General features: G+C 34.4%; 1 protein-coding gene across 1 annotated transcript in view; it reads right to left on the bottom strand.

Annotated features, from left to right (window-relative positions):
* The window catches only part of LOC149802203 (dynein axonemal heavy chain 3-like), a 281860-nt gene that overhangs the window by 201470 nt on the left and 52503 nt on the right, over positions 1–27887 (bottom strand). Inside the window, exons 16-27 of the mRNA XM_089956614.1 lie at positions 24598–24665; positions 23442–23670; positions 21800–21952; positions 16944–17082; positions 12908–13106; positions 11208–11316; positions 7275–7394; positions 6223–6393; positions 4984–5265; positions 4310–4474; positions 2082–2216; positions 839–926 (exon numbers count right to left, since the gene is read on the bottom strand). Coding sequence (XP_089812740.1) covers positions 839–926; positions 2082–2216; positions 4310–4474; positions 4984–5265; positions 6223–6393; positions 7275–7394; positions 11208–11316; positions 12908–13106; positions 16944–17082; positions 21800–21952; positions 23442–23670; positions 24598–24665 — 1858 coding nt within the window. The remainder of the gene's footprint in view (positions 1–838; positions 927–2081; positions 2217–4309; positions 4475–4983; positions 5266–6222; positions 6394–7274; positions 7395–11207; positions 11317–12907; positions 13107–16943; positions 17083–21799; positions 21953–23441; positions 23671–24597; positions 24666–27887) is intronic.

The raw sequence follows: 27887 nt of genomic DNA, 5'->3' as shown, positions 1-27887 counted from the left end.
TATATCAACAACCTATACAGTAACAGACATTGCAAGGTAAAGGGTAAAATATTGTTCTTAATGTCTGTCCTCATCATGAAATAGGGCTTTCAAGAAATACTAACCTTACAAAATTTTGAAAACATGTAAAAATATATTTCAGACAATTCAGACACCTAGATTAATAATAATAATAATAATAATAATAATAAAAACTTGACTCAATGGAATAGTAAAAATAAATAGATTTGTATTTGTACAAAACATATCCAAAAAACTTCTTAGACCAACAAAATTTAAAAATGAATAAAAATGTGAAAAGTAGCTATAGCAACATGAAAATCTAATCAGGTCATCTACATATGTATATAAACATTCACAACAAACTTCGCTTGTCTACCACAAGTGGTTGTTACTAGTCATAAATATTAATCTAATCAGTTCAAATATTTATGACCATGATGAAATGTAAAATTTCAGAGCTCTAAGTTCACTAACCTTCATACTATCATGCTATAGAATGTCCAGGGAGAAGGGAAATTTGAAAAACAACATGCCCCACCCCAGTTATTGCAGTGGGGGGCATAACAATACAATGGAGATATAAAAATTGTTTGAGTTTAAAGAACCTTACATTCCTTGCATTGCTCAAGGTATTACCTTTTTCTGAACAATGTGGTCTCATAATTAAAATTAGACAGCAGTCTGGTCTCATACCCTTTTTTTGGACAATGTGGTCTCATAATTAAAATTAGACAGCAGTCTGGTCTCATACCCTTTTTTTGGACAATATGGAATGAGAAGTGACAGAAGCCAAAATCTAAACTTAAATACTGGATCAACACAACAGTAAACTTACCATCAGTCCACTCATGAGAAACAGGGTCAAACCGTCCATACAACTGTCCCATGGTTACAGCTTTAGGGTTGATGATAACGTAGTCGACCTAGAAACAGAAATTTCACATGATGATGATACTTTTTTCCTCTTGAATTATCATAATTTTCATGCAAAGCTATCACAGAAGAGAGATTTATTTTCTTCAGAAATATGTATGCTTTGCAGAAATGTGTATTATTTTTAAATGCCAAGCAATGAAACAGTGCCAAGACCATGGGCCTTGAGTTCATGGTTTACAAACAGTGCCAAGATTATGGGCTTTGAGTTCATGGTTTACAAACATAATATTAGTAGCAAGCATACAGGTTACATGAAACAAAATATACACAAATTCAAAGTTACACTAGAGGTGTACCAAGTACCTATCAGCAATATGATTATGATTACTGTATGAATAATTTACTACGTACATTAGGGGATATTTATATTTTACAGATGAAAAATACGGGAAATAAAGAAACAAAGCAGAGGAAAATGAGAAAGTGATAACAATTACAAGAAAGAACTCGTATCTTCTTACACACATCTTGCTTCCTCAAAAAAGCATAAATATATAAATATACATTAGCACTCATGTTTCTGAATTTATTTACTGTATGATGTACAACTGCAACAAAAATAATTGGTTTTATATATATATATATATATATATATATATATATATATATATATATATATATATATATTCCATTTCTATCAAATTATTATACAAAACCCACCTTTTGTCTAGTTTTTCCCCAGCTACAATTTAGAAAAGTTTTATTTGTCTACTTTAAAATTCAGTGTAACTATGTACTTAAAAGTAACAAGTTATATCTTCTTTTTCCAAATTGAGAACTATGCATGTATTGGAGATTTTGTGTGTGTGTGTACTAAAATCTTTTCTATACCACACAGATGTCCATGCTAATATGGTGCTGTTGAAGAAACCTTGGTTTCAAATGCATTACCAAAAGTTTCAGTTAAACAATGGCCAAAAACCAGTGTAAAATTAAACTGAACTAGGTCTTTATATACACAAGACCAGTTACTCTCTCAAACTAATGTACTATACACTCTGTTGGATGATTTGGATAAGACAGTGAGATAAATGATGTAAAGGTATGTTAATAAACAGATACATACACAAGTAGAAAGGTAGTTTAGAAGGGAGAGAGACAGCAAAAGTGAGATTATACTTGAGAGACAGAAACTGACATACAGCATTTTCTTCCATGAGTTTCTCAGCATGAAGATCCTTAAGGGCCTCTGCCAGAACCTTAAATGCTGACGTCTTCCCTCCAAGAGGGTCCCCAACAATCATGAGACCATGTCGCACCATGATCATATCATAAATCTGAAAGAGATTTATACATTGAGGAATAAACATTGAGCTTTTGAAAACTCAAAGGATCACAGGCCCAAGACTTTGGTTCAAATCTGTTTCAGTTTCTGGAGGTTGTTGACAAGAAAATGTTCTTCAGTGAAGCTAAGCAAATCCTTCCAGTAATAATGAATATTTCAAGTGATTCATGTTATCAAATTTCTATTGAACATGGCCAATACAATCTGCAAAACTAGCCATCAGAAGAATTACTGATCACCAACAAGACCAAAGGTATTACAAAAGTAAAATGAAATGAATTTTGCCTTAAATACCTAAATTTGTAATGGTGTGATCTAATATCACTATGCATAAACCACTGAGGTTTTAATTTTTGATCACTCCAAAAAAATGCAAAGCTCTTCATGCTGTATGTGTGTCTGTAATAAAAACTACAATTTCAGTGTGAACAATTTTGATCTTAGGCCTATCAACTCAAAAACTGATTAGGAGCTGTTGTCCCACTGTATACCCATTACATTTAATGAAAATTGTGTCCATATAATTTGAGTTATTATGTAGAAACCAAGAATTCAGTCAAGTCCAGCATTCTTGACCTCTGATCTATTGATCACATATTCAATAGGGAACTGTAATCTAGTAAGAAGTTTGTAAAATTTCAACATGGGGAAAATGGAGTTAAATGTATTCATCATGTGGAACCCACATTCTAGTTTTATATCAGGTGACCTTGACCTTTAGTTTCTTGGCCTGACAATCTGCCTAAATGTAGACTACCTATGAAGTCTGATGAATATTGGATCCAAGAAACCCAAGTTATCAAGAAGAAACCAAACAAACTACAATATCCACTCCAGTGACCTTGACCTTGAATTTCTCAGTCTCATAGTCAATAGTGAGCTGTCTCTGCCCAAGTGTAGACCAACAACAAAAAACATTTGACCAATGAAAATGGACTTACCAAGCCAAAAGAAAAATTCCAATTTAAAAGGTCCAATGATCTTGAAAGCCCCAAAATGATTAGGCTTATGCGACCTCTTCCCATGGTATGGAACATATAAATATTGGTAAAATGAAGACCACAGCAAAACTAAATATATTGCAGAAACAAACTCATCGATGGAGAGATGGGAATCACTACTGCCATATCCCCTAACCCTTTGGTCTAAATCACTTTAAACAGAATGCCAGTTCAGATGCAAGGTAACAGTGTCCAGCATGCAAATTATTGCAAAACAATGAAGGCCCCAATATAAAACTGAATATCACAAGAAAAGTCAGAATCAAATTTTTCAAAAAATACACACATAAACTTTCATATTTTTAATGACTTGTCAAGCTTCAAAACAAATCTTGTCATGCTTTATTCAAACCAAAAAAAGGCAAAAAGTTATTTACATCAATAACATTGGGTATGATTTGTGTACCTGTGTAATTTTCTGTCAAAAAGAGTATGGATTATATACCTGTATTATTTTCTCTCTGAACCCAGGTATGCTTGTGTATCCGTACAATTTTTTGTTTACTAGGGTTGGCTTGTACCTGTGTAATGAATCTGTGAATCATGATATGCCTTTGTACTTCTATAACTTTCTCTGTGAATCAGTGCGTGACTTGTGTACCTGTATAATTTTTTCTATGAACCAGTGTATGGCATGTTTACCTGTATAATATTCACTGTAAACCATGTTATAACATGTGTACCTGTATACATTTCCTATGAACTAGGGTATGGTTTGTGTACCTGTAAAATATTCATGTGAGCCATGTTATGACGTGTACTTGTATAATTTTTTCTATGAACCAGTGTATGACTTGTGTACCTGTATAATGTTCACTGTGAGCCATTTTATAACTTCTGTACCTGTATAATTTTCCTTTGAACAGGGTATGGCTTTTGTATCTATATTATTTTTTCTGAACCAGGGTATGGTTCATGTAACTGTATAATTTTCTCAGTGAACCAATGTATTACTTGTGTACCTATATAATTTTCCCTAACAACCAGGGTATGGATTGTGTACCTGTATAATTTTCCAAACAACCAGGATATGACTTGTGTACCTGTATAATTTTCCCTATCAACCATGTCATGGCTTGTATACCTGTATAATTTTTTCTATGAACCAGGGTATGGCCTGAAGATTTTGTTTCTCAATATTCCTGACCAAAGCTGTTTCCAGGTCCCCATAGTCAGGTTTGGGTAACACAACACCTGGGAACAAGTCAGAGATGATTCCCTCAAACAATGGAATGTCGTGGGATAAAAACTATAAAACAAAAAAGAAATAATACTGCAATAATTGTGTAACAAAGAGTAACTATTATACAAAATGACATTTCTTTGGACAAAACAAAATCTCAGGGAAAATTGTAATTATTAAATTTTCAATTTTACCATGTCCTAACCTAACTTTTCACAGGCATTTAAGGGGAAACCAAACAAGATTTATAAAAACAGACATTGTTAATATAAGAACATTGTAGAAAAAGGAATTAATGACCATGAACAAATGCTACAACCCTTGAAACTATTCTAACTATATTTCCATTATCCTCTCTATCAACAGGAAGTTTAACCACCAAAAAACCCCAACAAAAAGTACATATCTCCTGAACAACTCTGTAAAGACTGACATTTAAAAAAAGAACAGAACATCTTTATCTGACCCCACTGACAAACTGGGGTGGGGGCGGGTAAAAGACTGAAGAAAATAAAATTCAGATCTTTTTCCTCTCAGCCTCTGCTCAAATCTTTTTCTTCTTAACCTCTGCTCACCTTTGGCAAGTTGACATCATTAATGGACCTAAGGACCAGGACATCTTCAGACTGTTTGGCGTACTTGATCTTGAGATTACCTGCAGCTGTCAGTACTGATTTGACAGCTCTCATACCATAGTCATAATGGTGCTGGGAAGACAGCTGCTCAGAGCACAGCCTGTAAGTTTCTACAATTTTGGTTGATAGACTCCGAGCATTCACAAATCCCATGGAGTAGAGAGAAATTTCAGCTATCATGGCATAGTCTGGAATCATCATAGCAACTGTTCGGAACAGCACCTTTTAAAATAAACAATAACAATGTAATCCATGACTATTATTATGTACATCAGCAACATAAGCAGATGTAAATGATCCTTATACAAGCAATGAGACCCAATTTTTTCTGTACACACAGGGCTGTCAACAAGTGAAACTATGTTTTTCTACATCAATTTAAAAAAAAAGATGTAGCAAGTCACCTTTGAACTGGGAAAATCAGAAATCTCAGCGGAAACCGCTAGCCATGAAACAGCATGAATACATGCAAACTGATAGCTGAAGGTGGAAAATAAAAGCTCTTTAATGGATGGACAATGATATTTAAACAAGCTACAAAAAGAACACAACAGAGATGGATGGGACTGCAACTGTAATATAGACTTCTTTGACTTGCCATTAAATACAATGCAATTGATTTAACTTAAACTAAATTTAGCACCAGGTTTACAGCTAGTGTTGATATTGTGGCTGATAAAGTGGACAATGGTGTTGATATTATGCCTGACAAAATATACAGTGATGATGATATTGTGGCTGATAAACTGCATAATAGTGTTGATGTTGTGGCTGATAAGCTATACAATGGTGTTTATGTTGTGGCTGATAAGCTATACAATGGTGTTTATGTTGTGGCTGATAAGCTATACAATGGTGTTTATGTTGTGGCTGATAAGCTATACAGTGGTGTTGATGTTATGGTTGATAAGCTATACAATGGTGTTGATGCATTCCTACCTTAAAAGAAAGAAGCAAATCTGAGTAAAATTGTGAACTTTCTCAAGCTTGAATAAATCTGGCAGTCTGGCTGTTCAGACCGAAAAATATATCTAGGTTTTGGTGATGATTTTAAAATAACAATCATACATACTACACTTTAAAAATAAAAATCTTTCATTACATTCCCACAAATATTTCAACCTGGTGAACATCACATATTGCTTATAATATAACTGATCTCATTGCATGAAAAATTACCTTCAGGTTGTCTGGAAGTTCGGCTCTCCCAGCATAGCCAGGATTCATGGTGATAAAAATGGTACATGTTGGGTCGAGAGAAATCTCTGTTCCCTCAAACACAAATGTCTTCACCTGTTCTGCTATGGCTCTCTGAATTGTCTGAACTTGCTGAGCTATCACAGACAACACCTGCAGCAAGAAATAGGCTTAATACATGGCTTGTAAATCAAGGTTTTGTCTGGATTATACAAAGAAGAAAAACCATTACCATGGGAAGATACATGAATAGCCTTAATTACATTGCATACTGTATTATAATATTGCTCAACCAATCATTGCATACCTACAATATCTACAAAGAGATTTCAAACTTTTATAAAGATGATACAGAACTGCTTTGCATCTGGAAAGTTGTTTTGTATTGGGAAAGTTATTTTTGTACAGGTGCACAGAAACATTGTTTGGACAAACATGGACAGAAAGTTGGATGGAAAGGGGAAATAATTCAATCAAACTGATTAGCATCCTCTATCAGGTATACACCTCTTTAATTTACTGTAATATTACCTTACAGTACAATATGTAATTTTTAAGCAATAAAATTCATTTTTTAGATGGAACAATGATACATATTCTCATGGTCTCAATAGTTAAATAAAACCAATGCAACAAGCTTTGGCCGCTTAATAGAATAATCATTTATGATCTACAGACGGGTATTAAAAACTCCCCATATTAAGAAATTACCATCCCAATCAGCCAAAATATTCAGAGACTTTCAAAGCTTAGTTTCATAGTAGGCATATCATAAGGCTACCTAAAAAAATAACTAGTGCAACTCCAAATTCATTGTAATTTATCACTACCAATGTACAGTGGTTTTTTACAGGGTCCAAGTTTATGAGCTAGCACCTTTAGGAATTTATTTGTCAAAAACAGACTATGTGACATAACTTTACACTTAGGCTGATCATACACAAGATATTTGTATATTTTGTCTTGATTACCATTTTGTACGAATTATTTAAATGCAAAACATTACAATGTACAGAAACATAACTCCTACTGACCTCCAATTCAATTCTGTTGAACTCATCAAAGCATGCCCAAGCCCCAGACTGTGCCAAGCCCTTGAAGAATTTTCCCATGGCCTTGTAATCCAGTCCATCTGAACAGTTGAATACCACACACTACAAAACATACATGTTAAAATACAGTCTGGATATTTAAACATCATGTAGTACTATAGTTATGGCTATTTGTTATATGTTATATATGATGTATCTAAATCATCGAAGTACACTACAGCAATGTGCATCATATCCAAATCCATGCTGTAAAGAAGCACACTACAGCAATGAATTCATGCAGCAATGAAGCACACTACAGCAATGTGCATTACATCTGAATCCATGCTGTAAAGAAGCACATTACAGCAATGTGCATTACATCTGAATTCATGCTGCAATGAAGCACACAACAGCAATGTTCATCATATCTGAGTTCATGCTGCAATGAAGCACACTACAGCAATGTTCATCATATCTGAATTAATGTGCAATGAAGCACACTACAGCAATGTGCATTATATCTGAATCCATGCTGTAAAGAAGCACACTACAGCAATGTGCATCATATCTGAATTCATGCTGCAATGAAACACACTACAGCAATATGCATTATATCTAATTCATGCTGCAAAGAAGCACACTACAGCAATGTGCATTATATCCAAATCCATTCTGTAAAGAAGCACACTACAGCAATGTGCATTATATCTGAATTCATGTTGCAATGAAGCATACTCCAGCAATGTTCATCATATCTGAATTCATGCTGCATTGAAGCACACTACAGCAATGTGCATCAGATCTGAATTCATGCTGTAAAGAAGCACACTACAGCAATGTGCATTACATCTGAATTCATGCTGCAGTGAAGCACACTACAGCAATGTTCATCATATCTGAATTCATGCTGTAAAGAAGCACACTACAGCAATGTACATCATATCTGAATTCATGCTGTAAAGAAGCACACTACAGCAATGTGCATTATATCTGAATTCAAGCTGCTATGAAGCACACTACAGCAATGAATTCATGCTGCAATGAAGCACACTACAGCAATGTGCATTACATCTGAATTCATGCTGCAATGAAGCACACTACAGCAATGTGCATCATATCTGAATTCATGCTGTAAAGAAGCACACTATAGCAATGTGCATATCTGAATTCATGCTGCAATGAAGCACACAACAGCAATGTGCATCATATTGGAATCCATGCTGTAAAGAAGCACACTACAACAATGTGCATCATATCTGAATTCATGGTGTAAAGAAGCACACTACAGCAATGTGCATTATATCTGAATTCATGCTGCAATGAAGCACACTACAGCAATGTGCATCAGATCTGAATCCATGCTGTAAAGAAGCACACTACAGCAATATGCATCATATCTGAATTCATGCTGTAAAGAAGCACACTACATCAATGTGCATCATATCTGAATCCATGCTGTAAAAAAGCACACTACAGCAGTGTGCATCATATCTGAATTCATGCTGCAATGAAGCACACTACAGCAATGTGCATCATATCTGAATTCATGCTGCAATGAAGCACACTACAGCAATGTGCATTATATCTGAATTCATGTTATGATAAAGCACACTACAGCAATGTGTGTTATATCCAAATTGATGCTGTAAAGAAGCACACTACAGCAATGTGCATTATGTCTGAATTCATGCTGCAATGAAGCACACTACAGGAATGTGCATCATATCTGAATTCATGCTGCAATGAAGCACACTACAGCAATGTGTGTTATATCCAAATTGATGCTGTAAAGAAGCATTATATCTGAATTCATGTTATGATAAAGCATACTATAGCTGAGTTCCCTGTAGCTGTAGTCCCTTTATGGACTATTTTTCTTCTATTTCAAGGAGAATAAAAAATATTGTAAATATGAACTAATTTTGTCTTAAGTATTTAAGGTCTCAGACTCACAGTATAATTATCTCATTGCTTTCCATGTTACATAGAGAGATCTAATGAGTAACATAGTATAATTATCTCATTGCTTTACATGTTACATAGAGTTAATGAGTAACATAGTATAATTATCTCACTGCTTTACATGTTACATAGAGAGAGTTAATGAGTAACATAGTATAATTATCTCATTGCTTTCCATGTTACATAGAGAGAGTTAATGAGTAACATAGTATAATTATCTCATTGATTTCCATGTTACACAGAGGGAACTAATGACTAACATAGTATAATTATCTCATTGCTTTCCATGTTACATAGAGAGAACTAATGAGTAACATAGTATAATTATCTCATTGCTTTAAATGTTACATAGAGAGAGAGAGCTAATGAGTAACATAGTATAATTATCTCATTGCTTTACATGTTACATAAAGAGAGCTAATGAGTAACAGTAACTAAACACTTTACAATTAAATAACAACAACTTGTATCTATCCTAAAATGAAACTGCAACATATGAAATTAGAGAATAAATGTTTAATGTCTTCAAATGTTGTTAGTATATCAATTAAAGAACACATTTTATAAAAGCATACAGGATTTACAATACAATGCTGAAGAAGGTAAACTTTGTATGCAGTGAGGCTATACAAAGTTACTCATAAAATAGCAATAAAAAAGTAAAATGTTAACAAAATAAGTCCATAATGTTAAACTTCAGGAAACATTTCCAAAATTATTTTCTCAAATGATTAATTGTTCTGGATTCCTGGTTTCTCCATGAGAGAGGTAGCAATAAATGTGTCTAGCCAGGTCAACAATGTTCACTGTATGCCAGCAAACAGTGTTATGTCTTGTTTAACTTACATCTGTTCAAGTATCAGTGTAATTCAATTTTATACATGGAAAGAATTTAGTGCAATTTAATTAGTCAAATTCCATTAAACACAAGTTTTGAAAAAAGCTTTATTCAATTTATAAGTCAGAATCTATTTATCTTAAATTTAAGTTTACTTTACTTTTTTCATTGGATGGCTGTGAGACAAAATTAATCCAAATGTAAATGCAAATGTGACTCCGAGATAAAAGCTGTGTAACTGAGATGAAGTATGATAATTCATGCTGGAATAAATCGAACTCAACTAAAGCTAAGAATTTACATTCTCTACAGGACTGGCATGCAAATAAGCAGACAGCTTTCATGCATAGTATTCCCAGACCAACCCATTTGCTTTTACCCCAACCAATTAAAAAAAGTGAGGGTTATAAATAATGCACAAAACGTAGTCATTTCATTCACTGATTTATAAGTTCTAACCTGATTGTCACCAGGGGGTCCCAAACACTGTCAAACTGTAATTATGTTTAGAATCGAACAGGAGTTTCTTTAGCAACACTGTCACCATATTTGTCTGGGCAAGTCTATACTTTCAAGCAAAAGATGTGACTATTGCTGACCATCTTCGAAAATTGCAATCATTCTGTAAATTCTGGATTAATATCTCTTTGAATACATGTATACAAGAGATCCTCCTATTTCCTTGCACAATTTGTTTTAGAAATATTAAAACTAGACATTGCAAATGTTGGAATACAGGATACAGTTTTTACTGAAAGAAACTATTCTAGAAACCGGAAATGCTTGCTTGAGTTTGCTTGTTTACATCAGGAGCTTCCATTTGCATTAAAATGACAATAATTCAACAGTGTTAGGGACACTTTGGCACCAATCAGGTTAGAAATTACAAATCAGTTAATGAATTGACTAAGACTTGTTTATCTTTTATATCCTTGATGTTTTTTGTTTTTAAAATCAGTAGGGAAGTACAAACAGATGGTAGCATGTGCTAATACTATAGTTCTGTTACCATAAATGTTTTGGTTAATTACTTCATTATAAACCTTATCAGTAAGATATCGCTGTCTAGTCGAATATATGATGTAAAATATTCGTTATCTGATGAAGTAACACTGATGGAGCATTAATTTTACCTGTTTTGCCACAGCTTTAGCCAGATCTTTGGATGTTTCTGTTTTCCCTGTTCCTGCAGGACCTTCTGGAGCACCACCCAAATTCAACAAAAGTGCTCCCATTAAAGTTCTGCATGAAATTGAAGAAACACAAGTAAATTACCCAAATTACACAATGTTTTGCTTACAGACTCTATACGTTCTTATAATTTTCTAAATCAACTGCCTGAAAAAACAAATGGTGCAAAGAAAACCCCAGGTGTAATTGCTTACCTGTGATTAATGTCAGCGTTCTTATAATATCTAGTCTAGTATATAATTACCAACTACAAAAAGTGCCTTTGATTACTTCAGAAGTATTAATTTATTTTCATACACAATAATGTGCATATCTTCAATAAAGAATAGCATACATGACCAACCTTCATGACAGTACTGTTTTTTTTTGTGTTTTGAGGTCCCAAGTATTACAAGTAAGTTTTCTCCACATGTAAACCTATAGAAATTTGAATAAAAAACAATAACATATCTTTCTTCTCTGCAGCATTTAGTATACTCATCAAAATAAAATTGTTGGTAGACTTAGCACTGTCAACTATCAACAACTCACATATACATGCACCCACTCATATAATCACAACGACAAAGACATTAAAAAAAATACAGTTTCTGTCTTTAAAATCAAACAGACAGCGGAATACAATCACAACTTAATGCAGTCTTTGTTACTGTTAATAATTCTTCAGAGGGTTTAAAGGTAATGTAAGTGTTATTTATTATTGTGTCTGCACTCATTCGAGACTGGATAGTATTGTTGTTCAAACTTCCCCAAAGATCTTGAATTTTTATCAGCAGAAAATAATCTTTCTGCATTTGTATTGCTGTAAGCGAGTACCAAAAATGCAGGTCTGAAACATAATCTGCCACTGCAAGTGGCACATTGTTGTCTGCAATATATTGCTGTGGTGGGGAATAATAAATTATTTTAAATTCTCATCATTTTGCAAACAAATTTTGAAAACAAGCAGAGATGCTGCCAGAAATTTTCTTATAGGTTCGTCACATGTACCTATAGATCAGATGGTGAGAGAATCAGGCAAAGGAGGTGGGGAAATGGTGGTGGTGGTGGTGGTGGGAATTTTCAAAGCTATTAGCTTCATTATACATGCCAAGATGTTGGCCAAATTCTGCATCACTTTCTGGGCTTTTTTCTGTTGGTGTAAATTATCTTCTTATCCTCTTTCCAATTATTATTCTGAATAGAGGATCTTTTTTGTGTTTCCCACTTTTCCAAAGAAACCATTGTTATAGACTAATCACTGTAGAAGTTTCCTATATGCCTGATCAAGTGATCAATTCAATATACCCCTCTGATCCCAACTGGGTTTTAAAAGTCACAAGACTCTCAATCATTTCTGGCATATTCCCACAATCCCACAGCCTGGCAACATCTTTTCAAATATGTTTTCAGAAATTTTTCAAACTCCACAATCAAGCCAAAACTGACCTGTAGCACCTGTCTGTCAGAGGTGTGATAACAAAAAACTGACCTGTAGCACTGTCTGTCAGAGGTGTGATAACAAAAAACTGACCTGTTGCCCTGTCTGTCAGAGGTGTGATAACAAAAAGCTGACCTGTTGCCCTGTCTGTCAGAGGTGTGATAACAAAAAATTGAGCTGTAGCACCTGTCAGAGACACAATGACAAAAAACTAAACCTGACCTGTAGCACCTATCAGTCAGAGGTGTGATAACAAGTCTCCCAGTATTGCCCAGATATTCATATGCATACTGCACTGTCGTTGTAATCATGCGGACCAAAACAGTGTCATTCTCAAAATAATAACGTAGTTGACTGATCCAGGAGAAGTCCATGGGATTGGCAATCTTCTGCTTCAACAAATTGCTCACCACATCTCGGGCTTAAATGACAGGACAATATCACAATAATGTTTAAAATAAAGTATAGAAAAGAAAGCTTCATTTTACTATAAACATTGAATATTTTATTAAAGATAAATGAATGTTAGGAACTAAAATATATACTTTGAATTTGTTAATTATGATAATTAATAAAATTCTTGAGATGACATTGTGCAGCCTTACAAAGAGTCACTAAAATAACAAATACAGTGAAATCCCACTATAACATGATGGTTGGGTAGACAAAGTACCATGAAGTTTGTAACACACTGTGCAGTATTCAGACATGTCTGATCCCACTATAACATAATGGTTAGGTCAACAAAGTCAACAAAGTGCCATCATGTTTGTAAAACACTATGCAGTATTCAGACAAGTCAGACCCCACTATAACATAATGGTTAGGTCAACAAAGTGCCATGATGTTTGTAACACATTGTGCAGTATTCAGACAAGTCAGAAAACTGAAAAAATGCTGAATACATATTATTTTGTCTATGTGAAAACATGGATTGGAGGCACAAAATGAAAGGCTTTTTGTGATGCAGTGAAAAAGCCATATGTTCAAATGGTTTCCTTAGTCAGCCCATTTTCAGGTGGGAGAATCCCAGTTAGGGTAATAGATTCTTGATTAATAGACTGATTTTGTTGTATGTGAGGGGAAACAGAATACTGAAGTGATCTGGCGGTAAAAGGATTGGAAGTTTGCACATTTACAGAAATCTGCTCTGGATAGAAACCATCTGCAGAACTATTTGAATTTAATAACTCAATCTTACTATTTTGAGGACTCACTGAATCTGAAAAAGAGAATAAATGTGAAATTCAATGATACATTAACTGCGATGCATAAACTGTCATCCAGCATGCTCAAAATGTCTCTTCAACACAGTTTTGGTCTGATTTGAGGAATGATATATACCCCAGCAGAAGCATCAGTTTTGGAGTCAGTCTATTAATATCTGTGACACATGCATCTGATTGCACCAAATGTGAGTTGGCAAAGACAACCAAAGTATTTGGTACAGAATGATGTGACGGATGTGACTTCTGCATTTCAAGATGCTGACTCCCAGGCATAATTATTATCTGACTTTTTCAGAAGTTGAAAAATAACTAATCATGCTAAGCCCAATATTGATGACATGTTTACAATATTAAATACCATTTTTGTCAATTTTATAGAATAAAGGAGCCGTCATTTTCACAGCTGCAATATTGCTGTCTAAGGCTCGATGCACGGTATGAAAGGAATCCAAGCAAGTCCAGAACCAACAAGACAAATGGCTAGGTCAACTGACTCTGCAATGAGACTCTTCAAACTTCCTGGACTGCATATTTCGCTTGACAGACGATCTGTAATTTCTTTAATTCCCAAGACTGCTCATCTACTGACCTTGACCTTGCAGACCTAAGTGACCATAAGTAGTAAGGGCATTCAGCAAGAGGAAACCACTATAGACTTAAAGCTAAACTCAGTTCTCTCCCCTGTTGGATCTGAGTATGTTTTTATCTTGATACTCACTGTGTAGGTTAAACTTGTCAGGCTTTACTTCCATGTCAATGTAAAACAACCTGGAGGCATTAGCATCATTCCTCCCTGTATGTATACCATACCAATAAACATATGAGTAGCCGAATGCACATGATGGATCTGTACCAGTATATATGGCTGGCTTTCCAGATGAATGGTCAGCAGAAATGTGAGACTGTGGATTCCAGTACCAGCAAAAGGATTGGTAAAATAGGGGATGGACCTATCAGTAAGATCCGGATATTTGTCCATGTTCCTTGACCCAATAAGTCTGTACGTGGTACAGTAAAACCTGCCTTGAGAGACCACTGCTATGAGAGACCACCTGTCTTGTGAGACCAGGTTCTCTGTGTACAGATTTGTTGATTATATTGTATTATGACCTGCTATGAGAGACCACTTGTCATGAGAGACCATTATGTTTTGGCAGAAGGGGTGGTCTTTCAAGATAGGTTCCACTGTACTAATCTAGATTCACTGAGTATTAAGGAGAGTTGACCAGATGACTGGATGGGCTGGTTGGATGACATCAATCTGCATTAAGGTATGATGGAAGTGGTCATTAAGATCCAGTCAAACCCCATGTGCCCAGACTCACAGGCTTGACAGCCATGCTCAGACATGTATGTGGGTCTTACACCCACTAGGCTTCCAATAAATAGGAGGATATTCCCCAAAATTATCTAAGCAGGTGTGAGATGGACATACAAGCAGATACTGCCCCAAATTAAGCAACTGTGTTATTGCCTACTGCACCAGGCAATGCATCTGTAGCTCTAAAAAGGACACAGGAGAATATGAGGTAAGCAAAACTGCAGCCTATTGCCCCTCCACTTTCACTGAAGTAACGGTAGCAGTTTTGTATCATATATCTTCATTTTTTGTGGTTGTGTGTTTGTGTGTGTGTGTGTACATATGTGTGTGACCAACAATGTCTCCAGCAAAATTTGCAATTGATTGCATCTTGGGGTGGATACTCAATACATCAAATAGCCTGATGCAAGACTTGAACGATTTATCTGCTCCAAATACTCTTCCATAAGACTTGATCAAATTTTCTGACCAGAGTGTGCATGTTCCAGACAATGCATATTTGGTGCAGTAAAGCATGTATCAAGTGTGTCCTCAATGGGCATGAACATTTTGCATTTGGTACATTTTATCACAATGGTTTAATAAACCTGAATTAAAAGAATATTAAATTAACAACTCCAATATCTGAATGGGTCACAAAAAACAACACTTGTTACCAAATAAGTGAACAAAACTTGAAAACAGAAACATTAACAAGCATCAGCAATACCATATTGGAGCACAAGGTTCGATTAAATAAGTCCAAGACTGCAACAAAATTCACATAAATAGTGATCTAAATAAACAAATAATGTAGTGGCAATAGGTGGTAATGGGCAAGAGTTACTGATCTTGGTTTATATATTATAGACGGGAAAGACGATTTTCATCCTTTGGGAGGGCAGGATACAGGAGGTAGTGGAGCTCAGTTCATTGGGGATTTGAAGGAGTAACATAATGTGGAAATATATTTACATTTATGGAGTTAACAGATGTGAAATAAGGTGGGGGCATCTTCATTTCATTATTAATATAAAGCAGAGATAGACAGATGCAACAAACATTTGATAATGGATTGATCTTGTTGATTTGCAATTATGTACAGTTACTGTATTAAGCAGAAAAATTCTTTCATCAATTTGGGTGATAATCTTAATTCAACAATGGTATTGTTAGTGCATGAGAGTATTGATTGAACAAGGCATTGGTGGCCCATTGTTTATCCTGTATTTACAACAACTTAAACAGTGTATTGAAGACAAACACAAAGAAAAATTGTTAACATTACTGTCGATGGTTCAATACAAATTAGGTTCAGCTGAGGTCTTTCAAAAATAAGCAAAAAATATAAACTTATTTCTTCAAGAATATAACATAGCTCACCAGATTAAAAAATCAAACACTTGCAATAAAACCATGACGTAATTTAAAAAATCAGTGAGGAGAAATTAGTGAAAACATGAAAATATGGGAACCACACCACAAATACAATGAATCTGAATTCATGTCATGGAAGCATATTATAGTGGGATTTGACTGTACATGCTACACAAAAAATGAATAAACTAAAGAAATGTATGTAAATACATAAATGTGCCTTTGACTTCATAATTATATTCATTACAAGTATCAATAGTGTAACAGAAAAATGTTTCTTTGAAACAAACACACACCTCTATCATTTCTGAAACTTAGGAAAGTTGTAAAATCAAAGTATGTATACACATACCATGTACATCAATGACAATAAGAGCACCCAATGTTATTCGAGCCATTTTGGAAAGCTGGCCACGAACCATTTTAACTATTTCATCAATCTGTTTGTTGCTCTTCTGCAAGTATGGTCCCAGGAAATTGTTCTTAATTGCCTGCAAAAAGTTAATCAAATAATTATTTTACTTGATATGAGGGTATTCTTCCTTGGATTTCACAAAATGAATCGACTTATCAAAAATCTCAACCTTTGCAAATTAACCAATTGAAAAATGGTGTGCATTAAATCCTATCACTACAAATCTAAAACAAGTAACTTTAAGTTTTACAAAATGCAAGTAAACTTTCAGATTTCCAAATAATTACGTACTGATTAGTTTGTACATGGCACAAACTGTCAAGCACTGTAATTCAATTAGAAAGAAGTAAATGAAGTAATATATCATGAGGATAGTCAAAGGATATGAACTAGCATGTATATTTTTGTATATGTACCCATACGCAAATGGATTAAGATCAAACCTAATTCCAAGCATTTGACTGTAAGAATAAATTTTCTTGTAATCAAAAACAGAGCGAATCCTCTGACCATGAAACTGTTTAAATATCTAAATAAATGAGCCAAGTGGAATCCAGAAATCATCAAGCCAATAAGCAGAGCAGTTCAATTTCTTTCCAAATCTGGCTGCCAAGAGAGATAAATGCATATGACCCACCACCACTGAAGGTTTTTTGCCCAAATTTAGGGGTGTTTCCCATCCATCAAATCTCCAGCATATGCAAAATTATTACTGAAAATTTTTTCCTTCTATTATTTCTCTTCAAATCTTGGTTCCAGTGTAGTATACTAAAATGGCTTAAACAAAGCAAGACAATGTAATTGCTAATTTCACCCTCTGATCCTGTTGGCATGGTTGGCTGGCTTTATTACTTGAAATTTGTAGTGGTGGATTATACTACGAGTGAGCAGAATTCCGATGGGATTAAAGATGTTAGCCAATTATGGTTGGATTACTCAAGAGCTTAAGTGGCATAAAACTAGGTCAATCTGACTAGGGTGTTTAAAGTATGTCCAGATGTCTAAGCACACCAATGCCAAAACACCAAAAATCCAAGCAACCAAAATATCATAAGAAATTCAATGAAGGTTGGAAATTGGAATTTCAGTAGATTCAGTCAAGATGAAACAGATATGAATATGCATTCTGATTTTGAAGTCTGTTATAGTAGAAAGAATTACATAATGCATCATGCTTCAGTCCCATCGCATTAAAGCAATGAACCATAACAATAAATATGTCAAGACTGAAATCCATGTTTGCAGAATCTGTATAAAATGTGGATAACGTTATACATGCCAAGACACCTTTTACCAACTTACAGCCAAACATAATCTCCTGTTTCTGGTAGCAGAACATTATTCAGATTTAGTCAAAATAATGTTTCCTGACAAATGTTTACATGCAAATGCACAAAACCTACTTACATAGTGGCTATTTGATTGTTCATAAGAAATCATAATCTTAATTCAATAATAATAATAATAATAATAATAATAATAATTTATTATACAAACTCAATGTCATGAGTGACCATTTGCAGAACATGAACACAAATTTTATGTAAAATATGCACTGGAAAATTCTTCGAACAACTTCATCATAAAGACTGGTGTCATCACCACTGATCTTGACTGAATCCTTTTCTAAATATAAATGTAAACCAGACTAAAGTGCATGTCACTAACTGCCATTGTAATCAGTAATGCCAGGGATGAATGGAATCATTGTCTTCATCTATAATAATAGTCAGTGATAGTCAGTTTCTGAATTTCATTGTCATTATTAAAGAGTGGTGATGTGATGATAATGATGACAATAAATTTATCATCAAATTTGGTTTTAAGTCACAAAGAGTGTGATCGAATAATACACATGTTTGTGCATCATGTGAAGAATCTTACTGACATTAAAACAACATTAGACCCACACGGTATCAATCTGAGCAGTTCTGGATCTGAATCTACCCACAGGCAGGAAACAATGTAAACTTTTGGTGAACTAAAGAAAGTTGTACTGACACTGCCACATTCCAATGCAGACACTAAGAACTAAGAAGGACATCTCTCATTCTGAGGAAAATTCAGGCTGACTCCAGAGAAAGCCTGGATCAAGTAACATTACATCATCTCCTAAGCGTTAAGTTCAACAGTGATAATGATTGCCACCAATATAATCCAGCAAAGACCTTTTAAGAAATGCCAAAAATACTTGTGGTACATATAATAAGAGTATGAATGGCAACATGTTTCTGTGAAAGTACTGGTTTAATGAGATGACTGACATATTTTAATATTAGTAAAATGTCAATTTGTTAATAGTTGTTTTTGCCTATCTGCATGCTAAAAATTGGGTTTATGAAAAACTCATGACCAAATTCTGGAAATATCCTGATCTGTCCAGACCTGATCAGGGCTGTTCCATTAAAACACACATGGGACCCAGTGAAGGCACTTTTAATCTGGGGTACTCACCCATAGATGCAATTTATAATGGTCTTATCATTTTAATATGAACTTTGTGAAATCAAAGGACCCTGGGATACATTTTTTAAAAACTGCCTTCCCAGGGTACCATGTATGTTTAAATGGAACAGCCCTCAGTCATTTCTGTCACATCTATTGTTACATATAAACTTACTAATACCATGAAAGGCTACCATTGTAATATAAGCATGGTTAGATATCATAAGTCAAAGGCATATGTTAATAGATGTGTCAACACCTGAAAATGGTAGATGATGAGAAAACAGCCTTGAAACGAGAATTAAAGAATACTTATACATGAAAAGAGATTCCCTGACAGCAGTTGGTGAACACTGCAAATAATTAGGGCATACCTTTTCTTGGGATAACATCAGAGTATGTGGTAGAGAGAATAATTCCTTAAGGTGCTAAACAAGGGAAGTTATGGCAATCATAAAGGAGGAACCAGTATTGAACCATGATTCCAGACTGGAATGCCCACCTTTGTACAGAAGAATTCTGTCAAGTGATCAACACTTAAGTTGATCATGTGACTGCAGTCCTGATGTAATTACTTTGTTGAAGGCCTTTTGAAGATGTCAAAAGCTAAGGAGTCTAACAGAAAGGTATCTATTTTCAGTTTCATAAGAAAATGAACTTTTTCAATAAATAATGTCAAATAGTTAGGCAAAGGTTGGATAAAATCAAGTAGACGATGAGTTTTAAACTACAATTAAAGCAAAACCTGGATAGTTCCAACTCCAAGGATTAAAGTAAATCAGTTTGTGTGATCACTCTAAATGAGGTTGCTTTAATTAAATCATTGTTTCTGCTTTTAAATACAACTGTGGATTGGATGTTCACAACAAGATGCAAATACACTGGCTTGTATAATCTGGTCTGTTTCAATGCATGTCCTGTAAAAAATGCTTTGTACCAGCATGATTAATATTGGATGAAAGTGATTAATACTGATGAATATTTACTAGTGCTAGTGTAAACAATGCTTTGTATTAGAATTATTATTGCCAATGAATATTCACTAGTGCTAGTGTAAACAATGCTTTGTATTAGAATGATCATTGCCAATGAATATTCACTAGTGCCAGTGTAAACAATGCTTTGTATTAGAATGATTATTGCCAGTGAATATTCACTAGTGCTAGTGTAAACAATGTTCTGTATTAGAATGATTATTGCCAGTGAATATTCACTAGTGCTAGTGTAAACAATGCTTTGTATTAGAATGATTATTGCCAATGAATATTCACTAGTGCCAGCGTAAACAATGCTTTGTATTAGAATGATTATTGCCAATGAATATTCACTAGTGCCAGTGTAAATAATGCTTTGTATTAGAATGATTATTGCCAATGAATATTCACTAGTGCTAGTGTAAACAATGCTTTGTATTAGAATGATCATTGCCAATGAATATTCACTAGTGCTAGTGTAAACAATGCTTTGTATTAGAATGATTATTGCCAATGAATATTCACTAGTGCTAGTGTAAACAATGTTCTGTATTAGAATGATTATTGCCAATGAAAAGTCACTAGTGCCAGTGTAAATAATGCTTTGTATTAGAATGATTATTGCCAATGAAAATTCACTAGTGCCAGTGTAAATAATGCTTTTGTATTAGAATGATTATTGCCAATGAAAAGTCACTAGTGCCAGTGTAAATAATGCTTTGTATTAGAATGATTATTGCCAATGAATAGTCACTTGTGCTAGTGCAAACAATGCTTTGTATAAAGTGATTAATATCAATGAATATTCACTAGTGCCAGTGTAAACAATGCTTTGTATGAAAGTGATTAATATCACTGAATATTCACTAGTGCCAGTGTAAACAATGATTTGTATTAGAATGATTATTGCCAATGAATAATCACTAGTGCCAGTGTAAACAATGCTTTGTATTTGACTGATTATTGCCAATGAATAGTCACTAGTGCTAGTGCAAACAATGCTTTGTATGAAAGTGATTAATATCACTGAATATTCACTAGTGCCAGTGTAAACAATGCTTTGTATTAAAATGATTATTGCCAATGAATAGTCACTAGTGCTAGTGTAAACAATGCTTTGTATTAAAATGATTATTGCCAATGAATAGTCACTAGTGCTAGTGTAAACAATGCTTTGTATAAAGTGATTAATATCAATGAATATTCACTAGTGCCAGTGTAAATAATGCTTTGTATAAATTGATTAATATCAATGAATATTCACTAGTGCGATTTAAACTTTTACTGATACTATGTATTTTACCAATTAAAACACTAAAACTTTTTAATTTCTTACAAAGAAAGTAACTTATATGCTGTTCATGAAGACACTACCTGAGTAACCTCTGTTGTCCAGTGGACTTGAGAGGCTGCAAGAACCACCTGACCTGGCCACTGAGTGACCCAGTTGTGTCGTTCAGTCTGAGTGTATGCCTTAATAGCCTTCATGGTCACCTCTTTCAGACTCACTTTCATTGTCTCTTCAACCTGGGGATATAGTCAAATAATGATTTAATGATTTTCACTTTTTTCAACAAAACTGACTAATCAGAAAAAAGGCAGTTTATGGCAACATGTTTTGTAAATCCCAAATGTGAAACAGACAGTTTCACAAATCTCTAAGTTAATACATATTGAAAAGAATAAATATGTTTAACTTACATTTTTAAAGTGGGCTTATAACATGGCAGTGACATTACCTAATTACCTAATAATGACAGGTGCTGTAAGGAAGGAGACCTGAATTTCTGTTTAAAACCAAATAAGTGTTAAACCAAAAAATTTCTTTGTATTATAATACAATGTCTCCACTGCAATATGTTTGCTATATAATGATTCTATATTATTAAAGAGCCAGTTCATAACTGAGCCACATGTAAAGGATGAAGTAAAAGCAATAAATCTTTCAAATGATGCCATAAAGGGGCAGATTTTCAACATGTAGTAAAATGTTACAGCCAGAAAAGTAACAAATTATCTTTTAAATGATGCAGAAAGGGGGATAGATTTTCTACATGATTTACAAAAATAGCAATAATCTCAAAGCCCAATTTCCAGTGTAAAAACAAATTACTTGTTACTAATTACTAGTTACTAATTAGTTCTGTACTCAGATTCCTGGTTTGTGTTTTCATCATTTTATTTCTTTGATCAAATTCAGTCCGGTCAAAGTATCTCACAAACTGAGTCAACCTTGGGGGAAAAAAGCATAACTTCGACATTTGTCCAAATCTAGCAGCAGGTGCAGAAATCGTGGGCCAGTGTTATCTCAACAGACCCAGCTAGTAATATTTCAAAATCTGGGAACGTATGGCCGAAATATTGATCCAGAAATTAATAACAAAAACCTCCAATTTCACTCCACTGCATAAAAAAATAACCAATTAGGAACACTCCTCTAAAGAAGTAACTAACATGAAATATTACAATTATTTAGCTTTATTAGACTTGCTTGATATCTCTTGAGAAATTATAAAAAAAACAATTCTCCTGTACAACAACTCAGGGGAGACCACTTAAACAACTCAGAGCTAAAATTGTAAGGGCTATCTACTAATGATAAATAGCTAAAATAAATAATTTTTATTCAGCACTTTTCTAAATAACACTTTTTCATTTTTCATTATCATTATGATCATTAATTTATTATTATTTACCCATTCCAGGCCATTCACCAAAAAGACTGACGGACATGTAGGTTCAAACAAAACAGCAAACAGAACTCTATTGTAAACTAGTTAATAAATTTATGAGAAGTCAGTGATAAACCTTATCAAAATGCAATCACATGTACAGTACGAAACAAAGAATCATAAACTTTTGAACTTGTTGTACAATACAACGTGCTACTTGCTGCTAGTGACATGTGTCGTATAGTTCAATAAGATAGCTCTCAGTCAAACTAAATGAAATCACAATTTTACTCAATAAATTTCAGTTCTAATAAAAACCCATATAAAATCCTTTGCACACAAACCTGTAGAAGCCACTTTTCCACCAGCCCCTTAGCATCAGCTGGTGTAATGGTCCTGGAAAACTGGACAACTTCTTTTTCTGCAGACTCCATGGAGGTAATGATCTTGTCCAGTGTAAACCCAAGCTGAGAGATGCCCTCAAAGCACTTTTTCAGATGAGGCTGGACTCGGAGAGGGTCCTTGGTCTCGGACAGTATTTCCAGCAATTCATCATTTGACAAGAAAAAGAACCTAAATATACAAAGAAATGCAGACTAAATGTTATTAAACAAATCTGATGTGAACAGAGTTCTGCCGCTGATGAATTAAATTATGATTCTAAAGTATTAAGTTACAATTTAATTCCATGTCAAATCTGTAACAAAAGTGTTGATAGAATTTTGAGGCTGTTATCGCGAAGTAAAGGGTGGGTGGGTGGTTGGAATAAACTTCTTCAAAGACTCCATCACCAATGAAATTTTGATTAGACATGTCAACAACAAAAAACTTAGAAGAGCCTAGATTACCCACTCAACTCATGCCTTCAAACACCACCATATTTTTTGAATGCCAGAATAGTCCAAAATTTGATATTCACAGTGAGCAAAGTTTCTGCTTTCTTAGATGAAATATATATGTAGAAGAAGGCATATACAAACTATACCCTAACAGCTTGAAAACAATGGCACTTGAAGTGCCTAGTCTTTACCATTATCCTCTAGTATTCTGCGTATGCTCCATTATGGAAAGGACAAAAAATGCAAAACATTAAGTAAATATCAGTCAACATTATTTACTTTGTCACATGACTTATTCACCATTAAAAAACAAAGATTTATACTCTTCCAACTCTAGACCATTGTTCTAACAGGCAAATGAAGGACAAGTGACACAACGTATCAAATGCTATGACATCATTCAGAACACACACATCTACAACTCCTTCCCAGTCAAAGTTTTAGATGTTGAGGGGGGGTGTAAATGTATGTTACTTCTCCCAGTCAAAATTCTAGGTCATGTGGATGTGAGTAAACTGATGCAACTTCCCTCAAGTGTGCACAACAAGATTTTACAGCTGAACCTAAACAAACTTTTCAAAACCTGATTATTGTACTACTTAATTTGTCAAAGAATGAACACAAGCGGGCTTTTGCTTAAAGTTACGTTTTCATTAAATACCTAGGGAAGAATAGCCTCTTCATTTCAAGGTAGTCATTCAATCCCTTCTGAATAGCATCCAGCATGCTCTGAAAGTGAAGAAAAAATGAGATAAATTCAAAGTTAAAATGTGAATAAGAGGATTAGGTAAGTATGCATCCTTTGGTAGATACAGGCAGTCTATGTCATTTTTTTCCAGTTAGCATACAGGCAGTCTATGTCATTTTTTCCAATTTTTACAATGCATTAAAAAAAAAATCTTACTTCATCAGACTTTTATTGCTTTTCATGTACTGAGAAAAAAAGCTGGTACAATGCATTTTGTTCACAATGATATAACAATGATTCACTTTATGCACTTATAGAGAGAGAGAGAGAGAGAGAGAGAGAATTATGAATATAGACTAGACAGAATGGAAAGTGATATCCCTGGATTGTATAGAAGAATGCTTGATAATAGTAGGCAGAATTAATATTTTAATACAAATAATACTATCATACAGGTTAGAGAATTTTAAATCATACTCTATGGAGATTCAAACCCAGGTCTGCGAGTAAACAGCATACATCACCTCAAAAATCTATATATACATAGCCATTTCTCCTTTCAGTTCTTTAGGAAGTAAATACCATTGCTGGAATTAAATTTTGGATTCTGTTACAATTGTTAGGGTCACAGTACTTTATGCATATTTTATTACACCCTCCTAATGCTTTTATAAAGGTAACGTGTTGGTATCTTGTCAGATCGGTCTATCCTAAAGGAGAGAGTGAATGAGAAGGAGAAAGAGAGAAAGATAGCAGGAGATAGAAAACAAACTAAATAAGCCTAAATATGGAAATATATATAAGGGCAGATATATTTCATTCATGTGAAAAGAATGTAGTTTCAAAGATAAAATCACCACAATGGCAATACCACTGTTATCGCTACTAAGTTTATATCAGAAGTTTCCTTATTTCAGTGTGTAGTGGATATCATTAAACAAAAAATGAAAAGATGCCTACTCTTACATTTTAGCTCTAAGTGTATACTGATTTTATAGACAGCTGGATCTGCAAGTGTATCTAACTGTAATAACAGGTGCTTTCTTTTCATATGCTTAAAAAAAATAATGAAGCAAATATAACAATAACTAGGATTCAACATAATTTAGTTTTGAAATGAAGAAGAGTTAGGGTGGCTCAGTAACTGAGGCAATGAACTTGTGACCAGTAGGGTACAAATTTGATACCCACCCCTGGATCAGTCCAGATTGGCTACTCTAATGCATGCTTTATTCCACAATATCTGGCATGGTATAACTTTCAAAGTTTTGTTGTTGTGCCATAACAACCATCAAAAACAAACAAATAAGAAGCTGGTCACTGACTACATGTTGAGCATGTCCTTGACGTTTTGGTAAATTATTGATGTACACCTGAAGAAGCCTCCAAACACCAAATTATTGATGTACACCTGAAGAAGCCTCCAAACACCAAATTATTGATGTACACCTGAAGAAGCCTCCAAACACCAAATTATTGATGTACACATGAAGAAGCCTCCAAACACCAAATTATTGATGTACACCTGAAGAAGCCTCCAAACACCAAATTATTGATGTACACCTGAAGAAGCCTCCAAACACCAAATTATTGATGTACACATGAAGAAGCCTCCAAACACCAAATTATTGATGTACACCTGAAGAAGCCTCCAAACACCAAATTATTGATGTACACCTGAAGAAGCCTCCATACACCAAATTATTGATGTACACATGAAGAAGCCTCCAAACACCAAATTGTTAATGTACACATGAAGAAGCTTCCAAAATCCAAATTATTGGTGTAAACATGAAGAAGCCTCCAAACACCAAGTAACATGACTCTGTGGCCAATTGTACTTCAGAAACTGATGGCATGAAAACTTTTTTGAACAATTCATGGTGGATAGATATACACATGGATAGACATATAGACGGGCATGAACATAAACAATGAAGTGATTGATATGTCAAGCTTCTGACAAGGCATGCACCTGGGCACTAAAGTGATTGCTCTGTCAAGTTTCTGACATGGCAAGTACATGGACACTAAAGTGATTGCTGTGACAAGCTTCTAACAAGGCATGCACATGGACACTAAAGTGATTGTTCTGTCAAGCTTCTGACAAGGCAATGCACACAGACACTGCAATGATTGCTGTGTGAAGCTTCTGACACAGCATGCACTATGTCACTAAAGTAATTGCTGTGACAAGCTTCTGACATGGCATGCACATGGACACTAAAGTAATTGCTGTGACAAGTTTCTGACAAGACATGTACATAGACACTGAAGTAACTGCTGTCAAGCTTCTGACAAGGCATGCACCTGGGCACTAAATGATTGCTCTGTCAAGCTTCTGACAAGGCATGAATATGGGCACTAAAGTAATTGCTCTGTCAAGCTTCTGACAAGGCAAGCACATGGAAATTAAAATGACTGATATGTCAAGCTTTTGACAAGGCATGAACATGTCCACTAAAGTGATTGTTGTGACAAGGCATGCTGAACATAAATCAAATTCTCTAAAGACATGAAATAAATACTACATATCTGTGCATAATGCACACAGAACTGCAAACAGCATCTGCCTTTATGTTCTGTGCTGACCACTGTGTCAATCCAACATAACAGCTTTGTCCGCAAGTGTTTCTCTGAGAACATAATTAAATGCCAACCATGTTTTGATGACTGACTTGTGGAAGTATTTGTTGTATCGTTGCACTGAATTAAAAGCTGGCCTCCTCTGTATTATCACATTAATTGTCTTTTGAATCAAATAATGGAGGTGGAATGAAAGAAAAGTTAAAAGGCATGCAAATCCTACATGCTTAAAATCTAGCGGCCCCAGTGGTATGTCGGGTGAACCCTCATCACTTGAACAATCGAACACTGTTATAAATGTTATTGTGTATGTAACATAAACTAACTTAAATTAACTGACTTGTTCATAACTGTGATCAGAGACGGCAAGGCAACCAAGCGAAATGAATACTGCATAAAATAAAGAGCTTAGATATGGACCATTGTGGGCAAGTGAGTTTCAGATAATTCCTGAACTAGCACTTAGAGATATCCTCAAGGATGATAAGAAGTTTCACTATTACTTCCAATGAAATCATGACATCAATATTGTACTAAATGAACAATACAAAATTTGAGTTTTGACATAGGCAATTGTCTGACAAAAAATAAATATAAAAAATTTTGAGGAAAAAAAAAGGAATCTTGTTCGGTGGGTTATCAACAGTCTAGTTCCCTGCTAATCTGACTTATGACAT

The sequence above is a fragment of the Sinohyriopsis cumingii genome, chromosome 4 (genome assembly GCF_028554795.1).
Source record: "Sinohyriopsis cumingii isolate HCF-2022 chromosome 4, ASM2855479v2, whole genome shotgun sequence".
NCBI classification, from domain to species: Eukaryota; Metazoa; Mollusca; class Bivalvia; order Unionida; family Unionidae; genus Sinohyriopsis; species Sinohyriopsis cumingii.
Note: the sequence above shows the minus strand (reverse complement) of the source record. Positions and strands in the feature narration are given on the sequence as shown.